At 38.6% G+C, this 25,378-nt stretch overlaps 5 protein-coding genes and 3 non-coding genes across 10 annotated transcripts in view; all 8 read left to right on the plus strand.

The window, feature by feature from the left end:
• Positions 1 to 2,125, plus strand: part of LOC103378285 (mRNA decay activator protein ZFP36L1) — a 3,954-nt gene extending 1,829 nt beyond the window's left edge. The window contains exon 3 of one of the 2 annotated variants that reach the window (XM_025055281.1): positions 68 to 2,125. In XM_025055281.1, the coding sequence (XP_024911049.1) occupies positions 68 to 637 (570 nt within the window). In that variant the 3' untranslated portion in view covers positions 638 to 2,125. Of the gene's footprint in view, positions 1 to 62 lie in introns of both variants that reach the window. The other variant, XM_025055282.1, reaches the window with a different exon arrangement.
• A 2,168-nt stretch (positions 2,126 to 4,293) lies between these two features.
• Positions 4,294 to 8,599, plus strand: rps3 (ribosomal protein S3). The gene is made up of 7 exons (XM_008309441.3): positions 4,294 to 4,428; positions 5,310 to 5,440; positions 5,739 to 5,832; positions 6,431 to 6,525; positions 7,328 to 7,515; positions 7,666 to 7,869; positions 8,535 to 8,599. Exons 1-6 carry the CDS (start codon positions 4,399 to 4,401, stop codon positions 7,863 to 7,865), a joined length of 738 nt encoding a protein of 245 aa, XP_008307663.2. The 5' UTR covers positions 4,294 to 4,398; the 3' UTR covers positions 7,866 to 7,869; positions 8,535 to 8,599.
• LOC112486996 (small nucleolar RNA SNORD15) lies at positions 5,960 to 6,109 on the plus strand. Its single transcript, XR_003049654.1, has one exon. It is a non-coding gene; the product is annotated as a small nucleolar RNA SNORD15 (small nucleolar RNA).
• On the plus strand, positions 6,685 to 6,834 carry LOC112486995 (small nucleolar RNA SNORD15). The gene has a single exon (XR_003049653.1). It is a non-coding gene; the product is annotated as a small nucleolar RNA SNORD15 (small nucleolar RNA).
• On the plus strand, positions 8,004 to 8,149 carry LOC112486997 (small nucleolar RNA SNORD15). The gene has a single exon (XR_003049655.1). It is a non-coding gene; the product is annotated as a small nucleolar RNA SNORD15 (small nucleolar RNA).
• A 306-nt stretch (positions 8,600 to 8,905) lies between the features above and the next one.
• kctd14 (potassium channel tetramerization domain containing 14) lies at positions 8,906 to 11,177 on the plus strand. 2 transcript variants are annotated; one of them, XM_025055093.1, is made up of 4 exons: positions 8,906 to 9,198; positions 9,638 to 9,797; positions 9,886 to 10,020; positions 10,533 to 11,177. In XM_025055093.1, the coding sequence occupies exons 1-4, from the start codon at positions 9,164 to 9,166 to the stop codon at positions 10,842 to 10,844; spliced, it is 642 nt and encodes a 213-aa protein (XP_024910861.1). In that variant the 5' UTR covers positions 8,906 to 9,163; the 3' UTR covers positions 10,845 to 11,177. The 2 variants fall into 2 exon arrangements, with proteins under 2 accessions (XP_024910861.1, XP_008307662.1); XM_008309440.3 differs by having other exon boundaries at positions 8,912 to 9,198; positions 9,573 to 9,797; positions 10,533 to 11,176.
• Positions 11,178 to 12,265: 1,088 nt separating this feature from the next.
• Positions 12,266 to 14,819, plus strand: LOC103378310 (uncharacterized). The gene is made up of 3 exons (XM_008309483.3): positions 12,266 to 12,418; positions 12,728 to 13,193; positions 13,623 to 14,819. Exons 1-3 carry the CDS (start codon positions 12,361 to 12,363, stop codon positions 13,957 to 13,959), a joined length of 861 nt encoding a protein of 286 aa, XP_008307705.2. The 5' UTR covers positions 12,266 to 12,360; the 3' UTR covers positions 13,960 to 14,819.
• A 159-nt stretch (positions 14,820 to 14,978) lies between these two features.
• On the plus strand, positions 14,979 to 24,141 carry dpf1 (double PHD fingers 1). Its single transcript, XM_008309438.3, has 12 exons — positions 14,979 to 15,308; positions 18,531 to 18,554; positions 18,665 to 18,825; positions 20,006 to 20,113; positions 20,588 to 20,715; positions 20,912 to 21,001; positions 21,082 to 21,160; positions 21,274 to 21,405; positions 21,623 to 21,742; positions 22,225 to 22,337; positions 22,697 to 22,778; positions 22,970 to 24,141. The coding sequence occupies exons 1-12, from the start codon at positions 15,277 to 15,279 to the stop codon at positions 23,038 to 23,040; spliced, it is 1,140 nt and encodes a 379-aa protein (XP_008307660.2). The 5' UTR covers positions 14,979 to 15,276; the 3' UTR covers positions 23,041 to 24,141.
• The last annotated feature ends 1,237 nt before the right edge of the window (positions 24,142 to 25,378 follow it).

Below are 25,378 nucleotides of genomic sequence, written 5' to 3' on the forward strand. Positions count from 1 at the left end.
CGGCCGGTGCGGCGCCCCCTGTCCTTTTGTCCACAGCGGTGAGGAGCTGCCCGCCGGCAGCGGCAGCAGCAGCAGCAGCAGCAGCACATCAGCCCAGCAGCAGAAGTTGAAGCCTCCTCTGCTGCGTCACAGCCTCAGTTTTGCTGGGTTCTCTTCTGCACACATGTTCCATCCAGTGGAGGAGTCCCAGCCCTCCTCCTTCCTCTTCACCAGAGCGCCCTCTGTCTCTCCACCTCCATCCTCCTCTGGTAGCCCAGAGCTTCTCTCACCACTGTTTCCTGAGCCTGCCCCACTGAAGCATTGCTCCTATCACTTTTCTGGCATCACAGACCTCACAGGCGACAGTAGTGACTGTGGTTTGCATTTTTACGGCGTAAAGGACTCCATCGGTACCAAACCGCCGGCCTCTGCTTTTACCACCAAAAAGCTCAAACTTCCGTATGGCCTGGGCCAGCAGCTGCCGGTCTCAGTCAGCGGCCTGCCCGGTCTGCAGCGCTGCTCCTCCGCTGACTCTCTCTCTGAGGAGGGCTACACCTCCTCCTGCTCCACCAGCTCTTCCTCTAGTGGCACAGAGTCACCAAGCTTCGAGGGCAGACGCCTGCCCATCTTCAGCCGCTTGTCTATCTCAGATGAGTAGGAAAAGTTTTACTGTGGGGCTGAATGTATGCAGGGGCAGATGGTGCTGCTGTTTTACCTCTGTGTGACCACGCTGTAATATTCAGACATTAAAAGGTCGAAGGTCATAAAAGTTCAAACAGCCGCTCCTCGGTTCCCTCCTGAACACAGCCCAGTAAACGTAACTAACTTTGTGCATATTGCATTTCTCATCCTAGCAGTTGTATCGCTGCTCAGTGTTTGTCCATTTTTAGCTGACTTTTCTGTTATTCTTATTTTTGTAATGTTTTAATAGTTTTATTACTCTTCTTGTATACCATTGTATACCTGTTTAAAGAGCCAAGCCAGAGGGCAGGTCTCTGACCCTGTATGCTCCTGGTTATATATATTATGAAGCTACATCTGCCAACTTTATGTAGCTTAACAGAAGAAAGTTTGTTTTTTTATATCAACTTCCCAGTTTACGTCATCCACACAGTCCCTGTCACCTTGGTCCAGCGGCCCTCACTTTGACCCACGTTGATAAGTTAAACACAATCCCAGGCTACACACAGACTGCGTAGTTACCAAAGTTGATTCTAAAGTTTTCCTAACCTGCTAGTCCTGCTAACATGTAACCTTTAGTGTTTAGCCCTGACCATGAATATACAGTGTTGGGAATTTGGACTTTATCATTAGATGTATTTATTGCTTTTTTATAATGTGCTGTATGTAATTATGTTTTGGGGGGGGGGTTCTGTTGTTGTTGTGATGTCCGAAAACGTACGCTTTACTACATGTCCTCTTGGATTACACAACGCAGTTGTTTAAAGAGGCGGGTGCTGAGGTGAGAAGGAGCAGTCAGGAAAATGTTTTGGCATTCTGTAAGTCTGTTGCCTTACTGATGGAATGAGCTGACAGAAAATGCTCATTAAGTTTTTTAATCACTCTGTTAAAGTAGTTTTGCTAATAATCAATGATTAAAACTGCAGTAGTGAGTCCATCTCCTCATCACATGTACTTCTAACGATGCTGTAGTCAGAACATAGAAGTCAACAGGGTTTCCAGACAATGTCATGGACCAATATAACCACATCTTTGGAAGCTGCTCAACCAGAGGCTCGTGTGGAATTTTCCTTTCAGTCCTAGAGAAAATATGACCTTTTTCTATCGGAAGCCAGATAAAGACAATTTGTAACTCACTGCTGCATAAATCTGTGTGGAATTTCACCGAGAACCATTTAGTTCTTGCCAGATTGCTTATTTCTTGCTGTTGCAGATAAAACATTAAGTTCTTCATAAATTTAGTTAACTTAAACTGTCTTATTTATTTCTGCCTTTTTTTTTAAAGAAAAAACTTATATTGTGTTGTGTTTGACAATATGTTTTATGTTGGATGTAATTTAAGTGCATTTATTGTTTACATTCCTTGTGTGAAGACGATGATATTTCAGCTCCTTATCTTAATATATTTGTTAACATGCTCAAAATAAATGTCCATGTGAAAATAAAAGTATTTCCTGAACAATAAGACTGACAGAAAGGGTGGATCATCTTCAAAATCTATAGCAGTGGATAAACCCAGATAAATAACCATATAGATCAACAGTAAATGTTGTGCTTTTTAGCCTTCTTTAATTTTTCACTGAAACCGTGCCTGCATTTAACACTGTTAACATAACCAGACTATGAACATCATGTGTGCTGATGAAGAATGTATCTATAATGTATATAGAGAGCAGTAAATTTAACAAAAGATAATTTAAAAAACACTTATTTTAACCTCGTTGATAAGGTTTAGGTAAAATAAGGTTTAAAAAGAAATGTCTCTCCTCATAGGCTGTTTCACTGTGCTTTTTATCCATATTTAAATGTGATCTTCTTACCAAAAGACTTAGCAGTAGCAGTACCCCTGGGTACGTCTATTAGAACCACTGTAGGAGTTTCGTTTTTACAACTGTTATTTCACCCAGAGTAACATTACTGAAAAGGTAAAGCATAAATATAGTAAAAGCCAGGAAGGAATGTCAACATTTTCAGTGAATTGTTTGTAGGAGAATCAGTTTGAAATGTTGTTGCTGGGATATTACCATCCTGTGGGTCCAAAAAGAACAAAGATTAACTCTGTTTCTGACTTGCAATCTGCCCAAACCTTTCAGCCCGCCCCCTTCTGTGTCTGTGTTTGTGTGTGTTGTGTGGGAAAAGGAGTGAGTTTTGTTACAACTGGTCCAACAGACTAATTTAGAGTGAGCGACACTGAGGAGAATGTTTGGGCAACAGATGCTCAAACAAAGACGGACCTCAACACAATGGACGACAGAGATACTTGTGACTGATTTCAATCTATTCACACAAAGTGGAGCAGAAGTTGTGGTCCTCCCCCATGTTGCTGTGTGCTCTGTGTGTGTGTGAGAGAGAGAGTTTGTGCTTGTGTGTATTTCTTTTCCTCCTATAATAAAGTTTTGCATATTTCCAGTAATATTTATTTTGCATTACATCATACTCTTGCTTTTTTTTTTTACTTTTAAACTTTTTTTTAACTTGACTCTGAAGAAACACAGAATTATCGCTACAAATATTTCCTCTCAGTTATTTCGTTGACTGGCTAAATTGTTGTTCATTAATTTGCAATAATTTACAATTTACACAAATAAATTTTGTTTAATTATTGATTAAAAATATTCAAACTCTGCACAGCTCTTTGTGGGCGTGTGCATGTGTTTAGGCATGCGGCTGCAGGCTGAAGACTGCTGAATAAGTATCAGCAGAGGGACGCAGAACTTAAATCCCTCACCATTCTAACACCATAGTCTGTGTGCATGCATGTGCATGCATAAAAGTGTAGAATAGGACCTCTCCCTCCCCTCCTGGTCATTTGGGCCCATTGTGTCCCTCCTTTCCCCTTTCAACCCCACATCTGTATGTTAATGCAGCTGACTGGGAATCAGCCTTGGAGGAGGGTGAGGGAGAGCCTGCATACGTGACTGTTTGTAAGTATGTGTGTGAGCATGACACAGTTTTTTGTTTGTTTGTTTGTTTTTCGGTTGATTTTGGGTTCTTTATTTTTGGGGGTTTTTTGTTTAGAAGAGATTGGTGAAACAAGTGTTTTTTAACTCTAGCAGGAAATGCTCCATCAGAGTGAATGAATTGTTGTTAATGGTGTAAAGCAAGGGTGGCAACATGCGTTTGAGACATCAATGGAGAAGAAAAAGTGAATTTCAATTAAATTAATGTTTTTCTGAAAGAGTTTGGAAAATGGTCACACAACAACTACAATTCTTTGTTAAATAAAAAATAAAATAATGTTCTCACAATCCTAAAAACTGTGGCCGTATTAGTAAATGTAGATATAAATTGCTACCGTCATCTAGTGGAATATTAAGGAAATACACCCATGGACCTTAAACGAGACACAACACATTCTTATTTAAAATATCAGAAAACAAATGCAGTAATATTTAAAACGTTTGATTTTAAGTTGTACAGTTTGCACCATATTAATATGGCCCGTGGGTGTGTCGTCGTGTTAACATGTCAATCATTTCACTTAATGTTTTTTTTATCACTATTTGCATGCTGGAATTTTTATATTATCATAACCGAGTCCTCCTAATCAATTCTACTTTTCTTATGTTTTCGGACGGAAGTAGGAAGAAGACTCGAGTAGACGCCAGTATGATTAGGCGTGAAAATACTACTAATCCCAGCAGCAGCCTGATGCCTCGTCACCGGAAGTTTGTATTTTAGTATAAAAGCATTTCCGCCTTAACTGACGGTCCTTTCCTGTCTACGGCCTTTCGGAAGATGGCGGTGCAAATCTCCAAGAAGAGGAAGGTTAGCGCTCAAATGACACACTAATAAAGCATTTATCGATAGAAATGTCCGTTCGTCTGTGTTAATGAGGAGATTTTGTATTCACCCTTGTGTTCGTTGAACTTTTGTACGCCCTGTCTAAGGAGGATTATTTCAGATGCTACCGGTTCATATGGCTAACTAACATGGCTCTGTACTCCGCGGCCACAACCGTGATTATCCGACAAAGTGCCTTGGTCCCCGGTTTTAACGTTAATGGTGGTCCGTTATAAATATATCAAAGATCTAACTGTGGACTAATGTTGCTGGTGTTTTAAAATGAGGAAATGGTCTCAGTAAAACGTATCTAGTGACCTAGCATTGCCTTTCCACTCTGCATACAGTTATGCTAACTGAACTAGCAGGAACTATCTCATGTTCAGTCCGAAAAAGACTTCAATAGGTCGAAGTGGTATCCAAACTGAATGCACTAAATGTAAAGTTGAAAGTATTTCTATAGACAGTTAAGATCTTTGATTTGTTTGAAGATAAACGTTGCATTGATGCAGGGCGATGCGTTATTACAATTAACTGACTGACTTGGTACAAATTTTCCCTCCTACTATATTCCATTGAGTATTTTGTTAAAATGTGATCGGTATTTACTGAACAACCTAAACTGTGGTTATCACTGCCCAATTCTTAGTTGTAGAATTTGTATGGCTGGGATGGACAGGAATAGAACCCATCATATCCGGTGAACAGCCAAGAATGAATACATACCGAAATTATATGGCAATGCAAAGATGTGAAGAAATATTTGTCAAGAGATGGTGGTAAATCAATAGATGCTAGGTTGATGGAGCAGTCTGTTAAAGACAACATGCTGAATGAAGTGATTAATATAACTCTCTACTCTCTAGTTCGTCTCGGATGGTATCTTCAAGGCCGAGCTGAACGAGTTCCTGACTCGCGAGCTTGCTGAGGATGGTTACTCTGGCGTGGAGGTGCGTGTGACACCTACCAGGACTGAGATCATTATTCTGGCCACAAGGTATGTGTACATTGTTTAACTGTCCAATGTTTTCTAATTTCTATTTTCCAATGTTTGTAATACCTTACACTGGATAGACATATTGTCACATTCTTTACAATGCTGATGTCTAGCAAAATTCCACACACATTGAAATGCGGTGTCAGTGCAGTATAGTTGCCTATAGTTGTAGTCTGTCTACAGAGCATCTAACCTAAGACATACCAGCACCATGTGTGTTTTATTGTTGTTACATTGGGTTGTCTTGCGGAACATAATGTAATGTACATAATGTAATGTGTGCTATGTTTGTCTGCAGGACCCAAAATGTTTTGGGAGAGAAGGGTCGACGCATCAGAGAGCTGACCGCTGTGGTCCAGAAGAGGTTTGGTTTTCCTGAAGGCAGTGTGGAGGTGAGGACATTATGACTTGTGAAAACATTGGTGCATAATAAGGACACTATTGTAAATTGCATTTTGGGTTATTTCGGTTTTAAGTTATTTTAATGTTTAATAAAATTAAATAGCAAAACTGTTTTCCCTTCAGTGAAGAAATGATGACGAGACAGAACAGTGCTCACTTGGACTCTGCTGGAATCTGGTTCAGGTCCATGTTCTGTGGTCCTGTTTCAGTCCTTCAGAGCCGTGGGTGCTTCTCATGTGAAGACACTGAGGCATTTGTCTGAGAAGGGTCAAAGAGTTAACTGGGAATGACACCGTGGTTGTTCCATATATTTTAATTCTATTACATTGTCAGTGTTCAGTCACCAGCAGTCCACATTTTAGGATGCAGAACCTAAAGGTATAGTCCTGAACAGTTAACCTGGAAATAAATGTCTTTATGAAAGAGTGAAAGAAATCAAAGCAGCAGTGGTTGAAAACAATATTTCTGGTTTGCTAAACAATGTACTGATCAACTAATGTAAACCAGTAAGATGCATCATTTGGGTTCAAGTGGATTTTCTTTACTGTATTCTTACTTTATAATTTATTTTCCTTTCTCCACATGTAGCTCTACGCTGAGAAAGTTGCAACTCGTGGTCTGTGTGCCATCGCTCAGGCAGAGTCTCTGCGCTACAAGTTACTGGGAGGCCTGGCTGTGAGGAGGTAAACGGCTGCACCAACATTCGCCAAGGACATTCTTTAGCAAATTTTTAAGGTATAAAACGTACACATGAGGGTTTAAGTTACCAGTGAGTCAAATTCATTCTCATTGACAACAAAAACACAGCTGCCCTCTACAGGAAAGCGTTTGTGTCCTTCAACCTTCAGTGATGATCGATGACGAGTCAGAACAGGACTCAGTCTAGCTCTGCTGGTTCCTGGTTCAGACCCACGTTCTGTGGTTCGGCTCCATTTCCTCAGAGCAAGCGAGTCCATTTCAGTTGAAGACATAGAGGCATTTGTCTGAGAAGGTTGAAGCACACACACACACACTTGGTCTCCACTCTTTAGTCAAACATAATAAAAGCCTTTCAAATAAAATTGGCTGCAGTTTCAACTGCTCCAGCTGTTACACAGTTGAAAGTGGACTTTGTTTGTTTCAGTGTATTCTGAACTTTTTTCATTCTGTCAAAAATTTGTTTGTGGCTTTTACATGTCTTTGTGTCTGTCTTTCATTATTAATTGAAATCTTGATTGTATTGCCATGACAACTACTTAATGCTGTTGCTTTTTGTAATTCAAATCAAAAATGTTTGCTAAAAATATATAACTTACCCATATATTACTTTCATGATATTTGAAACTGTTAATTTTCCTCTGTGTTTTGCATTTTCTTACATATTTGAACAGTAATTTAAATATACATATTTGTTTAGCCAAGTCGGAAAAAAATACAAGAGGTTTAAGACTTCTACGCAAGTTTATAAATGAAATGGGATATAATGCAGTTTTAATTTTGTTTCAGGGCTTGTTATGGTGTCCTGAGGTTCATCATGGAGAGCGGTGCCAAGGGCTGTGAGGTGGTTGTGTCTGGTAAGCTGAGGGGTCAGAGAGCCAAGTCTATGAAATTCGTGGACGGCCTGATGATCCACAGTGGAGATCCTGTCAACTACTATGTCGACACAGCAGTCCGTCACGTCCTGCTGAGGCAAGGTGGGTGACGACTAGACCAGGACAGAAGAAGCTTTGGGGTCGTTGTTGATTTCAAGAGTTTCAAAGCATTCAGCAACACATTGTCAGATTTTACCAACGAAGATTTATTGGTTACGTGTTTACACATGATGTGTATTTGACCATCTTTAGGTGTACTGGGTATCAAGGTCAAGATCATGCTGCCCTGGGACCCAAGTGGTAAGATTGGCCCCAAGAAGCCTCTCCCTGACCATGTCAGCATTGTTGAGCCCAAGGAAGAGAACCTGCCCACCACACCCATGTCTGAGCAGAAGGGAGCCAAGCCAGAGGTGCCCGTTATGCCCCAGGGTGCCCCTGTGCCCACTGCGTAAGAGGGTAAGTGATGGTGACAGTGGTTTTTATTGTTATGATCTGTAGAGAAGTTTGAACCTTCAAAAGCATTTAATCAGGACATTGATTGAAATGACTCCTACTGTTATCTAGTAGGAATAAGTCTAAAATCAAAATACCTTCAGTGATGATCGATGACGAGTCAGAACTGCTCTCTGACTCTGCTGGTCTCTGGTTCAAGGTTCACGTTCTGTGAATTTTGCTCCAGTTCCTTCAGAGAAGTGAGTGTTTCATGTGAAGACATCGAGGCATTTGTCTGAGAAGGTCTTGAATTATACTTTTGGGGCAGCTTAGGGTCAGAGGACAGAGTTTGTGATTGGATGATTGTCAGTTCAAATCATGGAATGAACCAAAAACTCCTTGTTCTGTCCCCTGTTTCAGTTTCATGGATTGACAAATATAGATGACACATTGTGTTTTTATGCAGCAACAAAATACTTCATCACAAGTCTTAAGTAAATCCTCCATTTTAACCAACAAATGTCTTAATTGGACTAAAAGGTCAAACTTTCAGCTGCTCCACTAAAACACTGTTTTTTGTTATGATAGATGGGATGGGATTAAATATTACTTGTCTTGATATAATGAAATGTCTACTGTTAGTGAAATATGTTACTGTAGTTTTAAGTCATTTCATTTTTGTTTTCCAGGTTTTCAAAGGACGGAAGAACAACCCCATGTTTTGTGTACAAAAACAATAAAATCTGAAAAATTACTTTTGACCTGGCGTCCTTATTCAATGTGTTCATATTTTCATTTGATTCCACAAAGTATTGAATGAGATGTGTCCAATGACCATGTGAAACTGGTTGAAGATCTGTATGACTTATTATGAATAGCATAGTGCGTTCAAAATTTTTAATATTTTAAAGGGCACCCTTTAAAATAACGTTGGTTTATATTTTGGGGTATTTTAATGCAAATACAAGTTTTTTTTGGGGGGGGGGGTTAAGAAAAATGTGAAGTGGCTGTCAGCTAGGAAGGGAAGAAGCAGGTGCAGTGCGCCTTTAAACTTGTTTTACCGAAAAGCAGACTGTTCGTCAAGGTGCATTCAGTGGGTGAATCCTGTAAAATGAGCAATATATGACGGTTCATTGTTTCAATTTGTTTTTCCTTTTATAGAGTCTATTTCTGTTTAGACTGCAGTTTTCGTTTGTTTTATATTTTTTTGATCCTCGTCAACACTACATAGCCAGCTCCGGGTTAAGCCACACCCACCATTAGCATTCCACCATCTTTTCACCTGTTGGAAACCGCAGAAGAAAAATGAGCTTACCGGATGTTAAATCCAACAAACCTGCGGCCACCGCTCCGGTAAGGAGAAAACTCACACACACTTTGTTCCACATACATATTTAGGGGGTGGAAGAGCATCAAGACGGAGGTAAAGTTTATTCCTGCTAGAAAAGAAAACCCTAGAACCGTCAAGAACGATCAATGTGCGAACGTTTCCACTGTTTTACTAGATTTTAACTTATTTTCACTTCCTTCCTTTTCAGTTTGTGTGTTTGTATTTTTATTTTTATTTTTTAAAAATTAAAAACTTTTGGTCTGCGCGTAACAAAAATGTAGAGGTGATAACTCATGTCAGATTAAGTAGTAGTAGTAGTCACCTGTTTCTCATAACAGTTACGTAACATTTTTTACACAGTCTGAAGGTGAATCAACGATGCTTTTCTTTTTGTCAGATTTCTACTGTGGTGCAGTTAAATGTCGGCGGTCACTTGTTCTGCACTTCTCTGAACACACTCAGGAAACATCCCAGCTCCAAACTAGCAGAGCTCTTCAGTGGAGAACGCAAACCCTGCGCCGACACACAGGGGCGCTATTTCATCGATAGAGATGGCTCCAATTTTGGAGCCGTTCTGGAGTTTTTGAGATCAGAGAGGCTGCCATCAGAGAACATCCAGGAGGTTCGTGTTCCGTGGATCACGTTTGTACATTACTTCATGAATGTTCTTCCTCATAAAAGTGATGTTTTTTCACTCTTATTTGACACAGATTCACAGAGAAGCAGTTTATTATAACATCAAACCTCTCATCAAACAACTGGAGGAAACCCCTCCGATGTTTGGAGAGTTGGTGGGTCGACAGCAGTTCCTCTCCAGGGTCCCACACTACAGAGAAAACATTGAGGTGAGGGGACACACACCGGAGGACATCTTTGAACACAACACACAACAGTTGTTGTATGGTGTACAATTGTCACCCAGTGTATAGAGAATTAAAGATTTCCAAATCTTGTCTCTTTGATAGATAGACGGATAGACAGATAGATAGATAGAAAGAAAGAACAGTATTAATCCCTTGGGCGTTCCCTTCAGTTAAACATGTAGTATCTGTACAAATATTTAGTTTTCATCTGCCTGTGGGAAAACTCCTTATCTGTCCTGTTGGTGGGGGTGGAAAACTATCTTTGATCCAAGCTGTATCCAAAGTGTTGTGAACCTGGAATCAATTGTATCTTAAATGTTCTGTAAAACCAAAGTGGTTTTCTTTAGTTAATGGAGCAGCAGCTCCTTTGTTTGGCTCTATCTATGAAACTGGTGACAACCTTTAGTTTACTGACGCCTACTGATGATAAACAGAGGATTTCACAGTTTGTTCTATGTCTGTTGATGAACCAAGTCATTTTCTTGTCATACAAGGTTCTGGTTCGTGTTGCCCGAGCTGAGGCCATTGCCGTTCGTCGCTCTACTGTCATGATCTGTGTGCTGAGGAGAGAGGAGGATCTGAGTTTGTACGAAGATGCCATCAACAGCCTGGATGCTGAGAAGGAGTCGGTGGTGACCTTTGGTCCCTGGAAGGCTGCCGTCTCTGTCCGAGACCTCCTGGACTGTGTTAAGATGGACATTGAGAGTCAGGGCTACAAGGTGGACATCCAGCCTCACATCAGGGAGAAGAGTTTTCTGTCCAAGAGCTACGATTTCTTCTATGAAGTCAGTTTCAGCTGGTGGTGATCGAATGAGCTGAAGTTTCCAACACACCAAGAAATGAAGTAGGGAAACACATCAACAGATGTAGTAAATATACGTAGCTCATCTTTGACAAACATTTTAGGACAAGAAACATTTCAGATTATATTCTCTCAGATCAATGATAAATTTGAATCACATAATAAAAGCATATAAGACATATTGAGTAAATAATTAAATGAATAATTAAAAATATGAGGAAAAAATCAGGATATTTTGACTGTATGGTGCTTTCAAAGATGTTGAACATTTATAAGAATAAAATATTTACAGCAGAACTGCCATGTTTAGTCATTAACATATAACAAAATTGTAATATTATAATTATAATGTATAATAAAATATTCTAATACTATTCTTATTGGATTTTGATGTCCCAGTCTCAATGAATGGTTTACTAACAAAGCCTGTAACTATACACCTCATCATATCAATGAATTCCAAAATCATTAACTAAAAACTTCCCATCCAGAGGAAGATTTTCACTGGTGAATAGTTTAACAGTAGCTTCTCTTATTACTGCAGTACTTCAGTCTTCAGTATCACCTCAGTGGAAATGTTGCTACACACAGTAGCAACAGCAGAGAAATCCAAAAACATATAGTGTCAGCATAAAATGCTGTGTTAACCACCGAGGAAGTGAGGGAGCATGGGTTACATCACGTCGTTTCCTGGTCTCCAACTCCAACAGCAGTGGGGACGAGTGTGTTACAGAGAAGTGAAACACATTTAACTGTAGACTCAGGGGCTGTCCCTGTTTGATTTAGGTCTTTAAACAATGTATTTGATCCAAGCTGAGTATTTGCTCTATGTCCATTTTATTGTTGATCTTGTCACCTGCTAAGCTGCTTATTGATTAGATCATCGGTACATTTTCAAACAAATGAGCCCATACAGAATCTCATGTGTTTGAAAATGTATGTCTGACTGAAAATTAGAGGTAAACTACAACTGTGAAGAACAGCACTGAAGTATACCTTTTTTTTTCACACTTCAAACACAGGAAAGAATGAAGAAAGCAGGTACAAAACTAAGAGTCATCACATTCTTAGAAGAGTTGGCCCCGCATAGGTGGATCCTTCACACTTCCTTTTGTCAAATAAGCAATGTTTGTTACCAGTCTGTGTAAATACACTGTGTAAACAAGTGTTTGATGTATTACACATCATGTTTAAAATGGGTTAAATTCTCTAAAGTCATTGAGATGTGATTAAAGTTTTTCAAATAATTCCATGGAGAAACATTGATAAAAACAAAGGAAATATGAAGATGAAATAATTGATTTACTTTTTTTTTTAAATCTCATTACACACACTTTTTTCTGTCAAACGTGGACGGAGTCAATTTTGAGAGTTAAAGTAATAACTTTTCTTATTCGGAGAAATGAAAATGATACTTCAAGATGACACACGCATTCACTTGACACACAGATTGAGGAAGTGAAGTAAGGTGAGTGAGAGAACGGCCAGACACACAAACATAAGCTGCAGATGAACCAAACATGAAGGACAGAAACGTCCAAGGAGGAGTTCTGCTGCTCATCTGTCTACAGCTCACAGGTAAGTGGACCAAGAGCCTCAGAAATAACGTTTGAATTCATTTGACCTTAATGAACTCTGCTGGATTTAAATGGTATAAAGTATCAAATATAAAAAGATGAAGCATCTGAACAAACAAACACATGTATCAATCAGAAATACAGTCAAATCTAAAACATACACCTTTACATTGGTGTATTTCATTATTTCCTAAATATCATTGGATTAATGTGAATTTAAAAGGAGGTTTTCTGAACATTTAAATTTCTACAGTATTGCATGTCAAAATAGTTTGATTTTGTGTCTGACCGAGTTGTGTTGTATTTCCAGGGGTTTGCTGTGAACGTGATGCAGTCTTTATTTTCAGTGCAGTTGGCAGTGATGTCCTGCTGCCTTGTTCACCTCCTGAGGGCCCAGGATGTTCTCAAGTCTCCTGGACATTCTTCGGAGGCCGTATTCACAGCTACGAGGTCAGGGACGGGCAGCTGTCGGGGAAGAAAGCAAGTCGCATGTCCCTCTTGTCCAACTGTTCCCTCGTCTTTCGTGACCTCATGCTGGAAGACGTCGGCACCTACACTTGCCTCACTAAGACAAAATCCACTAGTAATGTGTTCCTCTCTCTCCTCTCCATGACTTCTGTTTCTCAAATCTCTGAGCTGCGGCCCAGTGGAACTCTGGTCCTCAGCTGCGTCCTGTTCACCTACTACGACGCCGGAAACTGTGCCAGAAACCATTCTAGAAATTTCAGACTTTACTGGGCTATGGAGGACGGAGCTGAGCTGCCCGCTGACGACAGGTCTTAACTTATTACTTATTAAACAGACACTAAATATTTGTTTACACAAAACCAAGGAAAAATTTAAAAAGTTAAAACTTTAGAACAGTCCATGTATTGAAGCCGTGAGTAAACACGTAATCCTGATAGGATATAATTAACATAATTAATAATAAATACAATAAATCATTTAATATAATAAGTTCATGCTGGTCATTACTGAAACTAAGAATGTTCGTTTTGAAACAAAAAAAAAACATCTTTAAGCCACCAAGGTGCTCATTGGTTGCTCATTTAATGTATTTATACATTGGTATGGATTTGTTTTGTGTTATTAAAGAAGTAGAACGCTCCATTCTGGGTTATATTCCACTTTGGGCGTCCTTCCACTGGGGAGATTCTTCAACATGTGTTCCTTACTGACTGATTATTTCTGATGATTTCATGCAGGTACAAATTGACTGACCCTACACCCTGCAACATCACTTTGGTAATTCAACTCAAAAAGGAGGACAACAACAGGAAGTGGAGATGTCAAGTGAAAACCGCAGAAAACGGCGTGTCCATCATAAAGGAGTTTACGTCCGCCTTCTTGTTCCATGAAGAAGGTGTGAGTGTGGGTCCCCCTCCTCAGAGAGACTGTCCTGTCCAGCTGCCCATCAGTCGTGTTGTTCTGTGTGTGGTTCTGCCCCTCATGGTCATCACAGTGGGAGTCTTCTCCTGGAGAAGAGACCGTGTGAATGCCAACGTCTCTAAATTCAAGACCGATGTCCAGGAAGTTATCTAAGGTGTCATTTTTGTCCTTTCTGTTGCTCCATGTGTATTTTTTATAAATATAAAATATATAGTCACAACTTTCCATGTAAAAATATGGAATGTCATATTACAAAATGTAAAAAAAAAAAACAGTTTTGTTGGGAAGTTATAAGCCCCGTGTATAAAAAACTGTCGTGTTGTTTTTTTCTTTAGTTCAAATTAAGTGTGAAGAGCTGTTGTCACTGACAGGATGTAAATAGTTTAAGTGTGTATATTTATTCTCCCTTATTTGGTCTTAGGGAATTGTATGTAAATTATAACTATTTCAAATGGCTCTCTGTTTAAAGCTAGATTCTTAGTCCATTAGACAATTAATGTGAAACAGTCTAAAAACTAAAGATGAAGTAATCATTTAATATAGATTATCAGGGCTAGAAATGTTTTATTGATTTAGAATTGTTTTGTGTCGTTCTTGCAAACCACAGCTGACAGTTACAACAACAGTGTTTACTTATTGGTGATGGGATAAAAGCAGAGGTCACATTTAGTTGTGTGGAGTTCACTTTCCTATACACCGACTAAAGTTCTATATTTTAATGACATCACAGTCATCTTTTCCGGTAGTCCCCCCTGTTGAAAACTACATCCGGTAACAGGAAACGTTAAGTCGGTTGTTGACGATTATTTTAGGAATAAACTGTTCACTAGCTTTAAAGAAATGTTTTTATTGCTGATGCTCCTACCGAAAGCATTTGCAATGTACTTCCAGTAGGAAGAGCCGGATATAAGCGTGTTTCTTCATCTGTCTAACACATGTATTAAATTCATTTATTTTGGTGGAAATTGAAGAAATAATCATTTTTGAAAGTTTATTAAAATGAGAGAAATATCTGTGAAGGTTTTCATTCATCCACGTATTTCCTAGTTTCTAATTTCTTACTAACTGCTCAGAATTTCCAGGTTTTAAGTCTCAGTGACTTATATCAAGGATAGCCTTTAGGTTTTTTTTGTTTTTTTTTTTACATTTTTGTTTTGCTAATTCTGACCTCAGACGAGGTTTTCTGGACAGTTTTCAATTTATTTTTTTAACTATAACTTTAATATAAAAGAAGGGACAAGATACTTTCTATAAATAGTGAGTTTTTTGTAATAAAGGTTTTTATTTAGTTCTCACGTTGACGTCTTAAAACAAACCACATTACCCGAAAGCCTTTAGGGCGCGTGTCCACCCACCACTGTGTGGATCACAGCCGCAGCCCTGGTGAATGAATACAATTGGAATTGCTGCAGCTACAGTGCATGTAGACCGACGGGCTCTGCAGCGTTGCATTCTACCGCGCTGTAATACATGGCCACAGCGGTGCAGAACCCCATCAAACCGTGAGTACGACGTGTTTGATTGTGGTAGTTGTTCGTGCTTGTAGAACATCACACATCTGCTCATGTACCTGGACATGCACTGGACAGCGCTGAGCAGAGACGATGTCGGGGGATGTACAGCAGTCTTTCAGTAAAGTCAGGTTTAAATATAAGGGAGTGTTGATGGTGTGTTGGTTCACGGACAGTTTTCGTGGCCTTATATGTTGGTTTCAATGAACAAAGACGTTCATACATTGGACATCGTGTAGGATCGAGAAAGAAATTCCGCAGGAACCTGTTTTGTTTCCATTGTCACAGGACAGTCGGCGCGACACAGAAACACTGATGCTTTTACTGTATTGTCATCGCATGTTCAACATACAACGGAATGGCAGTGTCTCTCTTATAAAAGTGTCACTCACTCACTCTCAGGCTCTCAGTCCCCTCATCCATCCCATGCTAGCTCAAACTGGTTTTAAAATGAAGAACAATTCAGTTTTAACCCAGAATATGACAAAGTGTGGCTTCTTAATGAGCAGCTCTTAAACCAGACATACGGTTGGTTCGAATGTTCTCTGACATTCTTTACTACTGTAGTGGAGGTGACAGTCCTCGCTGATGTATCAAACTTGCTTTAAAGATGATTGCTGTAGTCATCTGTTGATGTTCAGGGGGAGATTGTTGGGGGGGTTCACCACCCTGACAGTCTGTAGACCACCTCCCTCAGGACTGAATCAGAATTACTGTATTGATCCCTGGGGGTAAAGTTTTCCTAGAAAGTAAAATAATAGCAATTGACAAATGGCTTATTTCCATTAGTAAAATGTAATGGAATAGATGCTGAACTCCTACAGTGGCAGACCTGCATATATACCTGTGCTGAAAGATACCCCATGATACCCCATTTTGTGAGGTGGAAGTGGCCAAGGGAACTGGGGGATCACCAGGCACGCTGGGCAGAGTTTGTGGCTTTGGTGGAAGACCTGGCCCTGGCTGCAGAGGACTGTGGTCATCGTCATATTTTCTCATTTCATATTCCTTAATTTCCCTTTGTGATCAGTAAAGTATCAATAAAGTATCTGTCTATCTCGAAAAGTGTGAAACGACTTGTTTAACTACTATAGCCAGCCAGTTCTTAAGACAAGTGGGGATCTGTGGACACCGGTTGCACCCTAAATATGACACAGTCTGCTTTTATTATTACTATTTTATTTATTTTTTATTTATTTCTAATGTTTATTTTACTATTTCTGATTTCATTTTATTTTAATTTATGTTTATCAAGCAAAAGAGTTCAGTAACTTATTTGATGCCAGAAAAAAAAGAATTAAAAAAAATAAAACCCATGCACTTTTAAATTCACTACTTAATTAAAGCGCTTCATCTTTTTGCACAGAATTTAAAACGCAGTCACAGCTGCCAAGCGGTAACTTTACATTTAAAAAAGGACAGCAGTGGTTGTGGAGTCTTCAAGTTTATGAAACAAACAATATTGTTCTTATAAATACTTAATAATAAATAACTTTCATGAAACATATTTAAAACCTATTAACCTATATTATTTCTATGGTGTGTAACCTTTCACCTCTGAGCATGAATAAACCTTAATTCCTTAGGTTTAGTTTTAAGTAGAGACTAAAAGTTCAGCTTGTGATTTGTGGATTTGAAAGATCCACTGGCTAAAACTAAACTTTCTAAACTTTCTTTTTAAATTTCACTTTCACCCAGACATTTTCCTCAGTGCCATGTCTTTTGAATTTGAAACTGTGATGTCCCAATCAGCTTCAGGTTTTAGCGCCTGCAACACTGAGCTGGATCCATGAACTTCAGACTTAAGAAGCAAGAGCTTTGTACCCTGCCCTTCGTCGTAATTTCTACTGTGAGTTGATGCAAGTTTTCTGTAGTTTTTTTGGTTTTTAAACTAACTTTTACTACTGAGTTATTATAATTTAAATGTGTGTCAGTGTCAGTGCTTTGCAGTTGATAAAGTTTTAGAAACATAGTTAGTAGAGTAAAACTTCTTTACAAAATATCTCGTAATTGTGATGTTATTGGTAAAGGTATGAAAAAACAGGACACAATGTACAACAACTTTTCACTGATTTAACTTGAGGTTTGTTTCTGTCTTGTGGCTACAGACGGGAACATGGAGAGCAACCTGGTCCAGCGATGAACCTTGGTAACATTTTGTGGGTATAAAATATCCCATGAAAACCCCCAGCAGGTAAAGGCAGACCCAAGTAAGGCATCACTTTTGGACATTTTAATACATGTTGTTAGACCCTTTGAAAGGTCATTAACAAAGTACTGATCAATTAAAGGTAAAAGCACAGCACAACAGTGCCTTCAGAAAGCACTTTTGAACAATTAGTGGTGTTAGGCTGTTGTTCTTGTATCTAATTTTATAGTAACAGTTGTTGTTAGTGATCCAACCTAAATGTAACTGTTTGTTGTTATGAGATGTTTATTGATGTAACTGTGTAAATTGTAAATCAAATTTATAATAAATAAACTTTTTATATGTCAACCACTTCTACTGTGTTAGTTTTATTTTTTAGGGGGGGGTCTGTCTACATTAACCATGTACATTGTTACTGTTGTTTTATAAGGAAAATATTAAAAATGGTCACTTTTAAAGAACAAATCTTACAAAATGACTGTGTAATAACAGCAACTAATAACAGTTACTTACTCATCGACAGATATTTCAAGTAAACCAGAACCAGAAAACCATTACTCATCGACAGATATTTCAAGTAAAAATGTTACATCATATTGTTTATTATTATTATTACATCACAATTTTTATGTTAACTCTGGCAACCACTGCTGCAAGATAGTGTGTGTAAAGTTCAAACTTTTTTACATTGTTTGTTAAAAGGTTTTTGGTGTATAGTCCCTTCCATTTAAAATTTCCATTTCATTTTGGTAATATCTTTGTGCATGGTTACATAATAATATTCCATAACTTTACTTAATCTGAACCAGAAAAGAAATATATTTTTCTTGATCTGGCTGTCTGCTCTGTTATATTGGAATCTCAGATGTTTCCTCTTCTTATAGTGTTGTTTATGTTTTATTTTCTGTTTTATTTATTTCTATTTTTCTGCGATGTAACCAATTTTATGCGTTCCACTTTGTAAAAGTCTCCTACTAAGAGACCTTTTATACTGATGGAAAAAACACATACATTAAGACAGGCAGTTACCAGTTATTTATTTTAGTTTTTCTCCATTCTTACAGACAATCTGCAGGTGCAGTCACCAGGTAAGAGTGAGGATGGATGAGGCAAGGAAGACACAAGTAGCAAATTACTGTCCTACTTATCTTTTCCTTCTAATCCATAACCTGGTCACATGCCTCTTTTCTTTCCTCAGCTTTGGTGAAAACTTTTATAAGGAGGCAATTGAACAATGTCGCAGTTATAATGCCCGTCTGTGTGCAGAGCGCTCCATGCGTCTACCCTTTCTGGACTCTCAGACAGGTGTGGCTCAAAGCAACTGTTACATCTGGATGAGGCAGAATCACCGTGGACAAGGTGTGTGTATGCATTTGTGTGTGTGTGATTTTTTTTATTATTTGTTCTGTCAGGGAGCTGGGGCAAACAGTGAGAGTGAGCTTTGCCAATGCCCCCCATGCTGTGGCAATTAGGGCTGTAATCTACCAGTTGACTAAGAGATTTATTTGTTTATACGTTCTGGCTTAAATCTGATCGATTTTTTTTTTCATTTATATGTATATATACAAATGTATACACTACTGTATATGGTTAATTAAATCAGGAGGAAAATACCAAGTGCTAATGAGGTTTTCAGAGCACTCTGTTTCACCTGTAACAATCTTCTGAACACCCCTCTTGTTTTCACTATTTTGGATTAGCCCAACCCACAGATAGATTGAAGAACTTTCTAGAAACCCAAGGTCCGTTGGTTTGCTGAATGTTTAATTAATTTTGAGGGTTTCGTTTAGTCAGTCTTACTCTACTATGTCAAAGATATCAACAGTGTGACAGCAATTTACAAAAATAGATAATTAAAAAAGTTTGCAAGCAACAGTTTGCATCTCAAAGCTCGAATCCAAACATGGCAAATCACCTAAAACGGTAAGCTAACTTACCGCTGTGGTAGGTTGCTCCGTCTGTTTTGGCTATTTGAATGTATCAGAATTGGCATTTTCAGTGTTGAAGTCTGATAATCATTTCATTAATTGCAGGCACGTGCTTTATTTTTCAAGTTTTTTTCGGTTTTGCACCCGTCTGGATCTGTGTTTTATTTTATTTTCGTAAAGTGGACTTCTCGTTGGTGTTTAAGAGTAAACGTTTGTAGTTTATAGTCTATTCGTGTCCACGAAGCTGAGCTCCATTGTTCAGTCTCTCTCAGTGTCAGGACATTCACAAAGCGATATAATGGCGTCTGAATTATCATAACATGATGAAAACAATTAAATAAATATTCCTCAACAGTTCTTGTGCTTACAGTATATCATTGTTTGACATACAGTATTTATATATTTTCGGAAATTATGATATTGCACATATACACGTGATGCAAAACGCTGTGAGAACCGACAGACTCCAGTGTGAAATTCATATCATTGTAAAATAATTAGGTCAAAACCGATATAATATAAAGCAAACAGACTACTAGTCTCTATGTTTATTTATGAGTATTTATAGACATATGAGATGGAATTATGTGTTACATTTCTTTCTGTTGCAGGCCATGAACCAGGTCAGTTATACACATATCCTGCTCGCTGCTGGCACAAGAAGAAACGCCTAAACATCTTGGAGGTCCCACAGTTTGTACCTATTGATTTTAAAATTGGTAAGAAGAATTGTAGTGGCTGGTATATGCAACAATGCTTTCTTACATTAAAAAAACAACAACAAATTTTTTTTGTCCATTCTGCACTTCCCTTGCCTCCCAATTAACACACTTGTCATAATTGTCCTTATTATTAATAGACACACACGTTTAACTAGATGGATGTGGTGTTGTCAGAAATTATTTCAGAAAAAATACTGTCGGGCCTTGTGCCAACTAATATGTATGAGAACATTGAGGTGGGATGGGCTTTGCTGTTGGAGTGTATGTGTTTGTTTATGTACTATATATATATATATATATATAAATATAAAAGTTTGGGACATAGCGGGAACTCCCTTTTCACCAAAACACACAACAACACAACACATTTTAATTAATCATAAATCTCAATTGTGCTTTCTTTGGACATAAATAACATGAGTGTATGGGCATTTTATTAATGATTCTAACTGTAATTGCATGTTTATATAGATTATAAATCCTCTCTAAAGAAGGAAGAAGAAATGCCTGAAGGTCCTTTACTGGAGTCACTGTTTCCTGGGGAAACTTTAGAGAAGAAATCAGAATCTAAGAAAGAAGAGACAATGACTGAGTGTCAGGTAAGATCAGTTTTGTACCTAATTCTCTGCACTATGTCTAAGGATAATATCAGCATCTGTACTATGAAGATTCTCAGTCATCCAGGTCATGGTCAAGGTTGATGAGTTTCGTTAGGCAACTGGACGTGAAATGTGAAATATTTCATATCCACCAGTAACATGTATTGTTTTGTCTTTTTCCATATGTAACCCCCAGAAGTTGCTGGTTGGGGATTTTCCTCTAGAGCTTGAGATGGATGAGCAGGAAGAAGAAGCTCCAAAAAGAAAAAAACGTACCAAGGCCCGGGTAAGAAAACTATTAGATTTGATCTATATTTTAACAAACCAGGAGATGTAATGTGTGTGTGTGTGTTTGTTGTGTTGCAGGCTTACAATGTCGGAAATATGAGAAAAAGACAAGAGTTTTCAGCTGCTGAGGAAAGAGACAAGCCTTTTGTTTGTGACAGTGAGTGCAATGTTGGGTAATGTACTGGTACTGCATCTTGTACTGTATCAGAAGCTTGACTCTGTGTGTGTGTTTTTTTTTTGTTTGTTTGTTTGTTTGCTTGTTTGTTTCAGTATGCGGAAAGCGATATAAGAACCGTCCAGGGCTGAGTTACCATTACACTCACACACACATGGCGGATGAGGAGGGTGAAGAACACTTAGAGAGACATACACTTCCCTTTCAGCCCAAGAACAACCACAAGCGTGAGTTAACTGAATAAGCGCAAGATCATTTACTTTTCATCAGTGATTATTTACTTAGTGTGGTGGCTTGTGCTGGGGTGAAATTCAAATGTGCCATTGACATTGTTTGCATTTCAAAATGGTCACATAAAGTCTCTCACTGTTGACAGTAGTGATACAAACTAATCAGACTAACTATTTACTAACTTTCCTTGTTTTCTCTTCTTAACCCCTGAAGCCAAGAAAGCTCCAGATGGTTCAGTGATTGCCAATGGTTACTGTGACTTTTGTCTTGGGGGATCAAAAAAAACAGGCTGTCCTGAAGACCTTATTTCTTGTGCAGACTGTGGACGTTCAGGTAGGTAAAGGCTTTGTGACTTTGGGAGTGGAGGATTAGATTGAGGTTGAAAATGTTTGATTTTATAAGAAAATAACGTTTACTTGTGGGGAGGGTGCAGAGTGTGGGAAACAAGATCTTATGTGTGGGTGTGTTTTGAAATAAAAATAATAATATCCATGTTATTATTACAGCACTAGACATCACTGATTTAAGACCACCCGTACCCTGAACCCATTTGTCACTGCTGTCTCACTGCCCTATTTCGTCTTGCACCAACATGACTTTCTGTACTTCTCTGCCACCTCTCACTAAATTCCTCAAGATATCTAACCATTTCTGAACTTTTTTACCAGCAATCTCAAAGCAAAAATCACATTTGTGTTTTTTCTTTACATAAACCAATTTTGGGCATCTTTAATTGGTTATAAATGTGAGTGTGTTTGTGTGATTCTGTGCATCTGTATATTTGTGTACATCCTTTTGTGTTTGTGTTCACCTAGGCCACCCATCATGTCTACAGTTCACAGTGAACATGACGGCTGCAGTCAGGACTTATAGATGGCAGTGCATCGAGTGCAAGTCCTGCAGCCTGTGTGGAACATCTGAAAATGATGTAGGCGCTCACTTGTTTATGCATTGAGCTGTACACTGAACCTCCTACAAACACATGCAGACATACACACAGACAGAGTACACTACAGGTATTAAATCCACATATTTACATAGAGGATGTATTGGGTCCACACAAATGTATTGTTCATATTGCGAGGTGTAACATTATAGCACAAAAAGACAGATTTTAAGTTAGTTTACTCTGATTTAAAAAATAACAAGGTACATCTCCATAATGTCATCATAATATCCTAATTAATGAGTAATAATTATATCTCCATGTTATATACACAAGATATGCTCACTTTTATTCATCATCACAAAGGCACTTGTGAATCTGAATATTGTCCTCCATTCCAGGACCAGCTGCTATTCTGTGACGATTGTGACCGAGGCTACCACATGTACTGTCTGACCCCCCCCATGTCGGAACCACCAGAGGGTATGTTTGGGCAGAATACAAGAATTTTAGCACATATACACATACATGTATATGTTTCCACTTGACACTAACCTTAGAGTTTTACATGCTTATAGAGAATGTTAATTTTTCATGATTTGATAACTTGTCTGTGTGCGTGTGTTTTTGTGTGATCCTTCCTATGTTCTTCTGCGCACAATTTGGGTGTGTAGGGAGCTGGAGATGTCAGCTGTGTCAAAGACAACTGAAGGAGAAGGCTTCTGCTTACATCACACTTAATTGATCTATACTTCTGATATTCATTCTTTTGGACTATTCCACTCTCCTTTACAAGTCTCTGTGTGCCTCTGCTACCCATGTCCTCCTCTCACAGACTGAAGGCCATTTTCCCAGAACATATTCTTTCACATGTTTTGGCACTACTAAATCCAGAGCATCCACAGCACCTATCCCTAAACATTACTCAGTGGTGAGGCAAACTAATGTTGATTTTAGTCATATACTACATTCCTTGCTGTGTTCTGATTGCCCTCCAACCCCCTTACAGTCTGGTTTCATCAGGATTGATGGCAAGTAAGAGACACTCCAGCCCTGCAAGGGTGCTCACGAGTTGCAATAGAGAGAGAGAGACCCCGCTGTAATGTCATTTCTCTTACCAGCTTCTTACTGGAGACTGAAGAGAGTGTTTTTATTGACAAACCTTCATACATTACTTGTATATATCTGATGTCTTTTCAAAAAATGACCAAACCCATACCCTTTCTGGCCCAGAGGTTCTGTCTGTAATAGATCACAATTGAAGCCACATAAAGTCAAAGTTTTCTCCCAGAATTAATTCCTGATTGTTACCTTATCATGAGAGATCCCTGTGTCACTGTGTTAAACTGAAGCATAGTTAAGGAATAACAGAAAAGTCTGACCTTCCAAAAGACATCTAATACCAGCCTTTATTGCACTATTCAGGGGTTTATAAATCCTCATAAAATGCCTTAAAGTGATCATTACTTCCTGGTTGAGCTATAATAAATTATTACTTATTATTATTACTAATAATGTTAAAAACCTTATCTTTAACAGCTGAAATGTAATTTGTTGCGACCCTTTGTTTTAGCCATTGAATTAGCATTATATTACATTGTTGTTAGTAGGGATGCACTGATAGATCAGATGAACTACTGGTCAATGTTCGCCTCGTTAACTGCGATTGGCCATCAGGAAATTGGCACATACGGTAAATTATAAATGTATCTGCACCTAATCTGTCAGAAATATAGTAGCATTGCTCGGCAGAGAATGATGAACCTGCCAAGTGCTTTTGACATAAGGTTTAATCAGCCTGGAGTACACAGGGTTACACAGGCTGCTGTGGGCTGTAGCCAACACCAAAACAATGAAACAACGCAAATATTCACCGCCAATCACTCGTAACTTTTTTTCTCTTTCTCGCTCTCCTTCCTTCCTTCCCTCCCTCCCTCTCTCTTATTCTCTCTCTTGCTCCAGCTGCACAAACACACACACACATACTCCCCGCCACCTTCCTCCAACAGAACCATTGTCAGGGGAACTACATGACTGACTGGCTTCTCAGCCACTGAATGTCAACACCTTCAGTGGCAAAATGGGAAAAGATAGGACTTTTACATTTTACATTTTCCAATAGTTTTTACATTTAAACGTGACGTATTTTTTACTTTTTTATTGGGCAATGAAGGTACTGGGAAAAAACTCATTGAGTATGTTTTTGTTTTTCAGGCAAATACCAGTCAAATAATTTTGTTGGCCAGTGTAAGTACTGAAAAAATCTTTTCATTGATTCGTAAGCAGTCAGAGAGGGCTTTTGAAAGTTATTTTTCAGATAGGAGGTTGTCATGTCAATAAATGTTAATTTAAATGTCAACTGAAAATTGACATTAAAAGGTTGTTTTGTTTCATAAATTTGTCTGATTGAATTTGTGTTCCTTCAAAGGAGGGAATCCTTATTTACATAAAGAAAAAGCATCAGCATTGTTGTTTTAAACATTGGGTATCTGATTAACTCATACACTGGATTGCATGTTGCTTTAGAGGACTTGGTATTTCTGAAAGTAGATGCCTAACTGCACTTTTTTCACAGTAGACAAATAATACACATCTGACAGGCCAATGTGTCTCTCTCTTTCGCTGCTGCACTGAATAACAAGGTCACAATCTCCACAGCCCTGCATTAATACCTCCAGTTCTATCAGGGTAAATTAAGTGAACCTCTTTCTCTAGTGTTGTCATGGTTTCGGAGCTCCATTGAGGATGGCGTTTCATAGTGATTGTGCAGGTGCATAACTCAAGGTGAACATTCTCAGAGTTGATTGAACTAATTCAGATCAGCTGTTCTTGTAATTTCCCATCTCAGCAAAAGTCACCTCAGAGTTCTGGGGTTTTCTTGGGAGCTTTTTTAAAACTCCTTTCTGGAATACTCACCAGGTAGGGAGATGTTTGTGGGTTCTCAACCCACAATGTGAAACTAAAAACTAATGGCAAATGAAAGCAGTGTCCTTTTTCCTTTTGCTCTTTTCTCTTCTGTTGTGTGTTTAATAATAATAAATAATCAAGGAAGAATAACAAAATGATCAGGTGTTTTTAGCAGA

Source organism: Cynoglossus semilaevis, chromosome 4 (genome assembly GCF_000523025.1).
Source record: "Cynoglossus semilaevis isolate Cse_v1.0 chromosome 4, Cse_v1.0, whole genome shotgun sequence".
NCBI lineage: Eukaryota > Metazoa > Chordata > Actinopteri > Pleuronectiformes > Cynoglossidae > Cynoglossus > Cynoglossus semilaevis.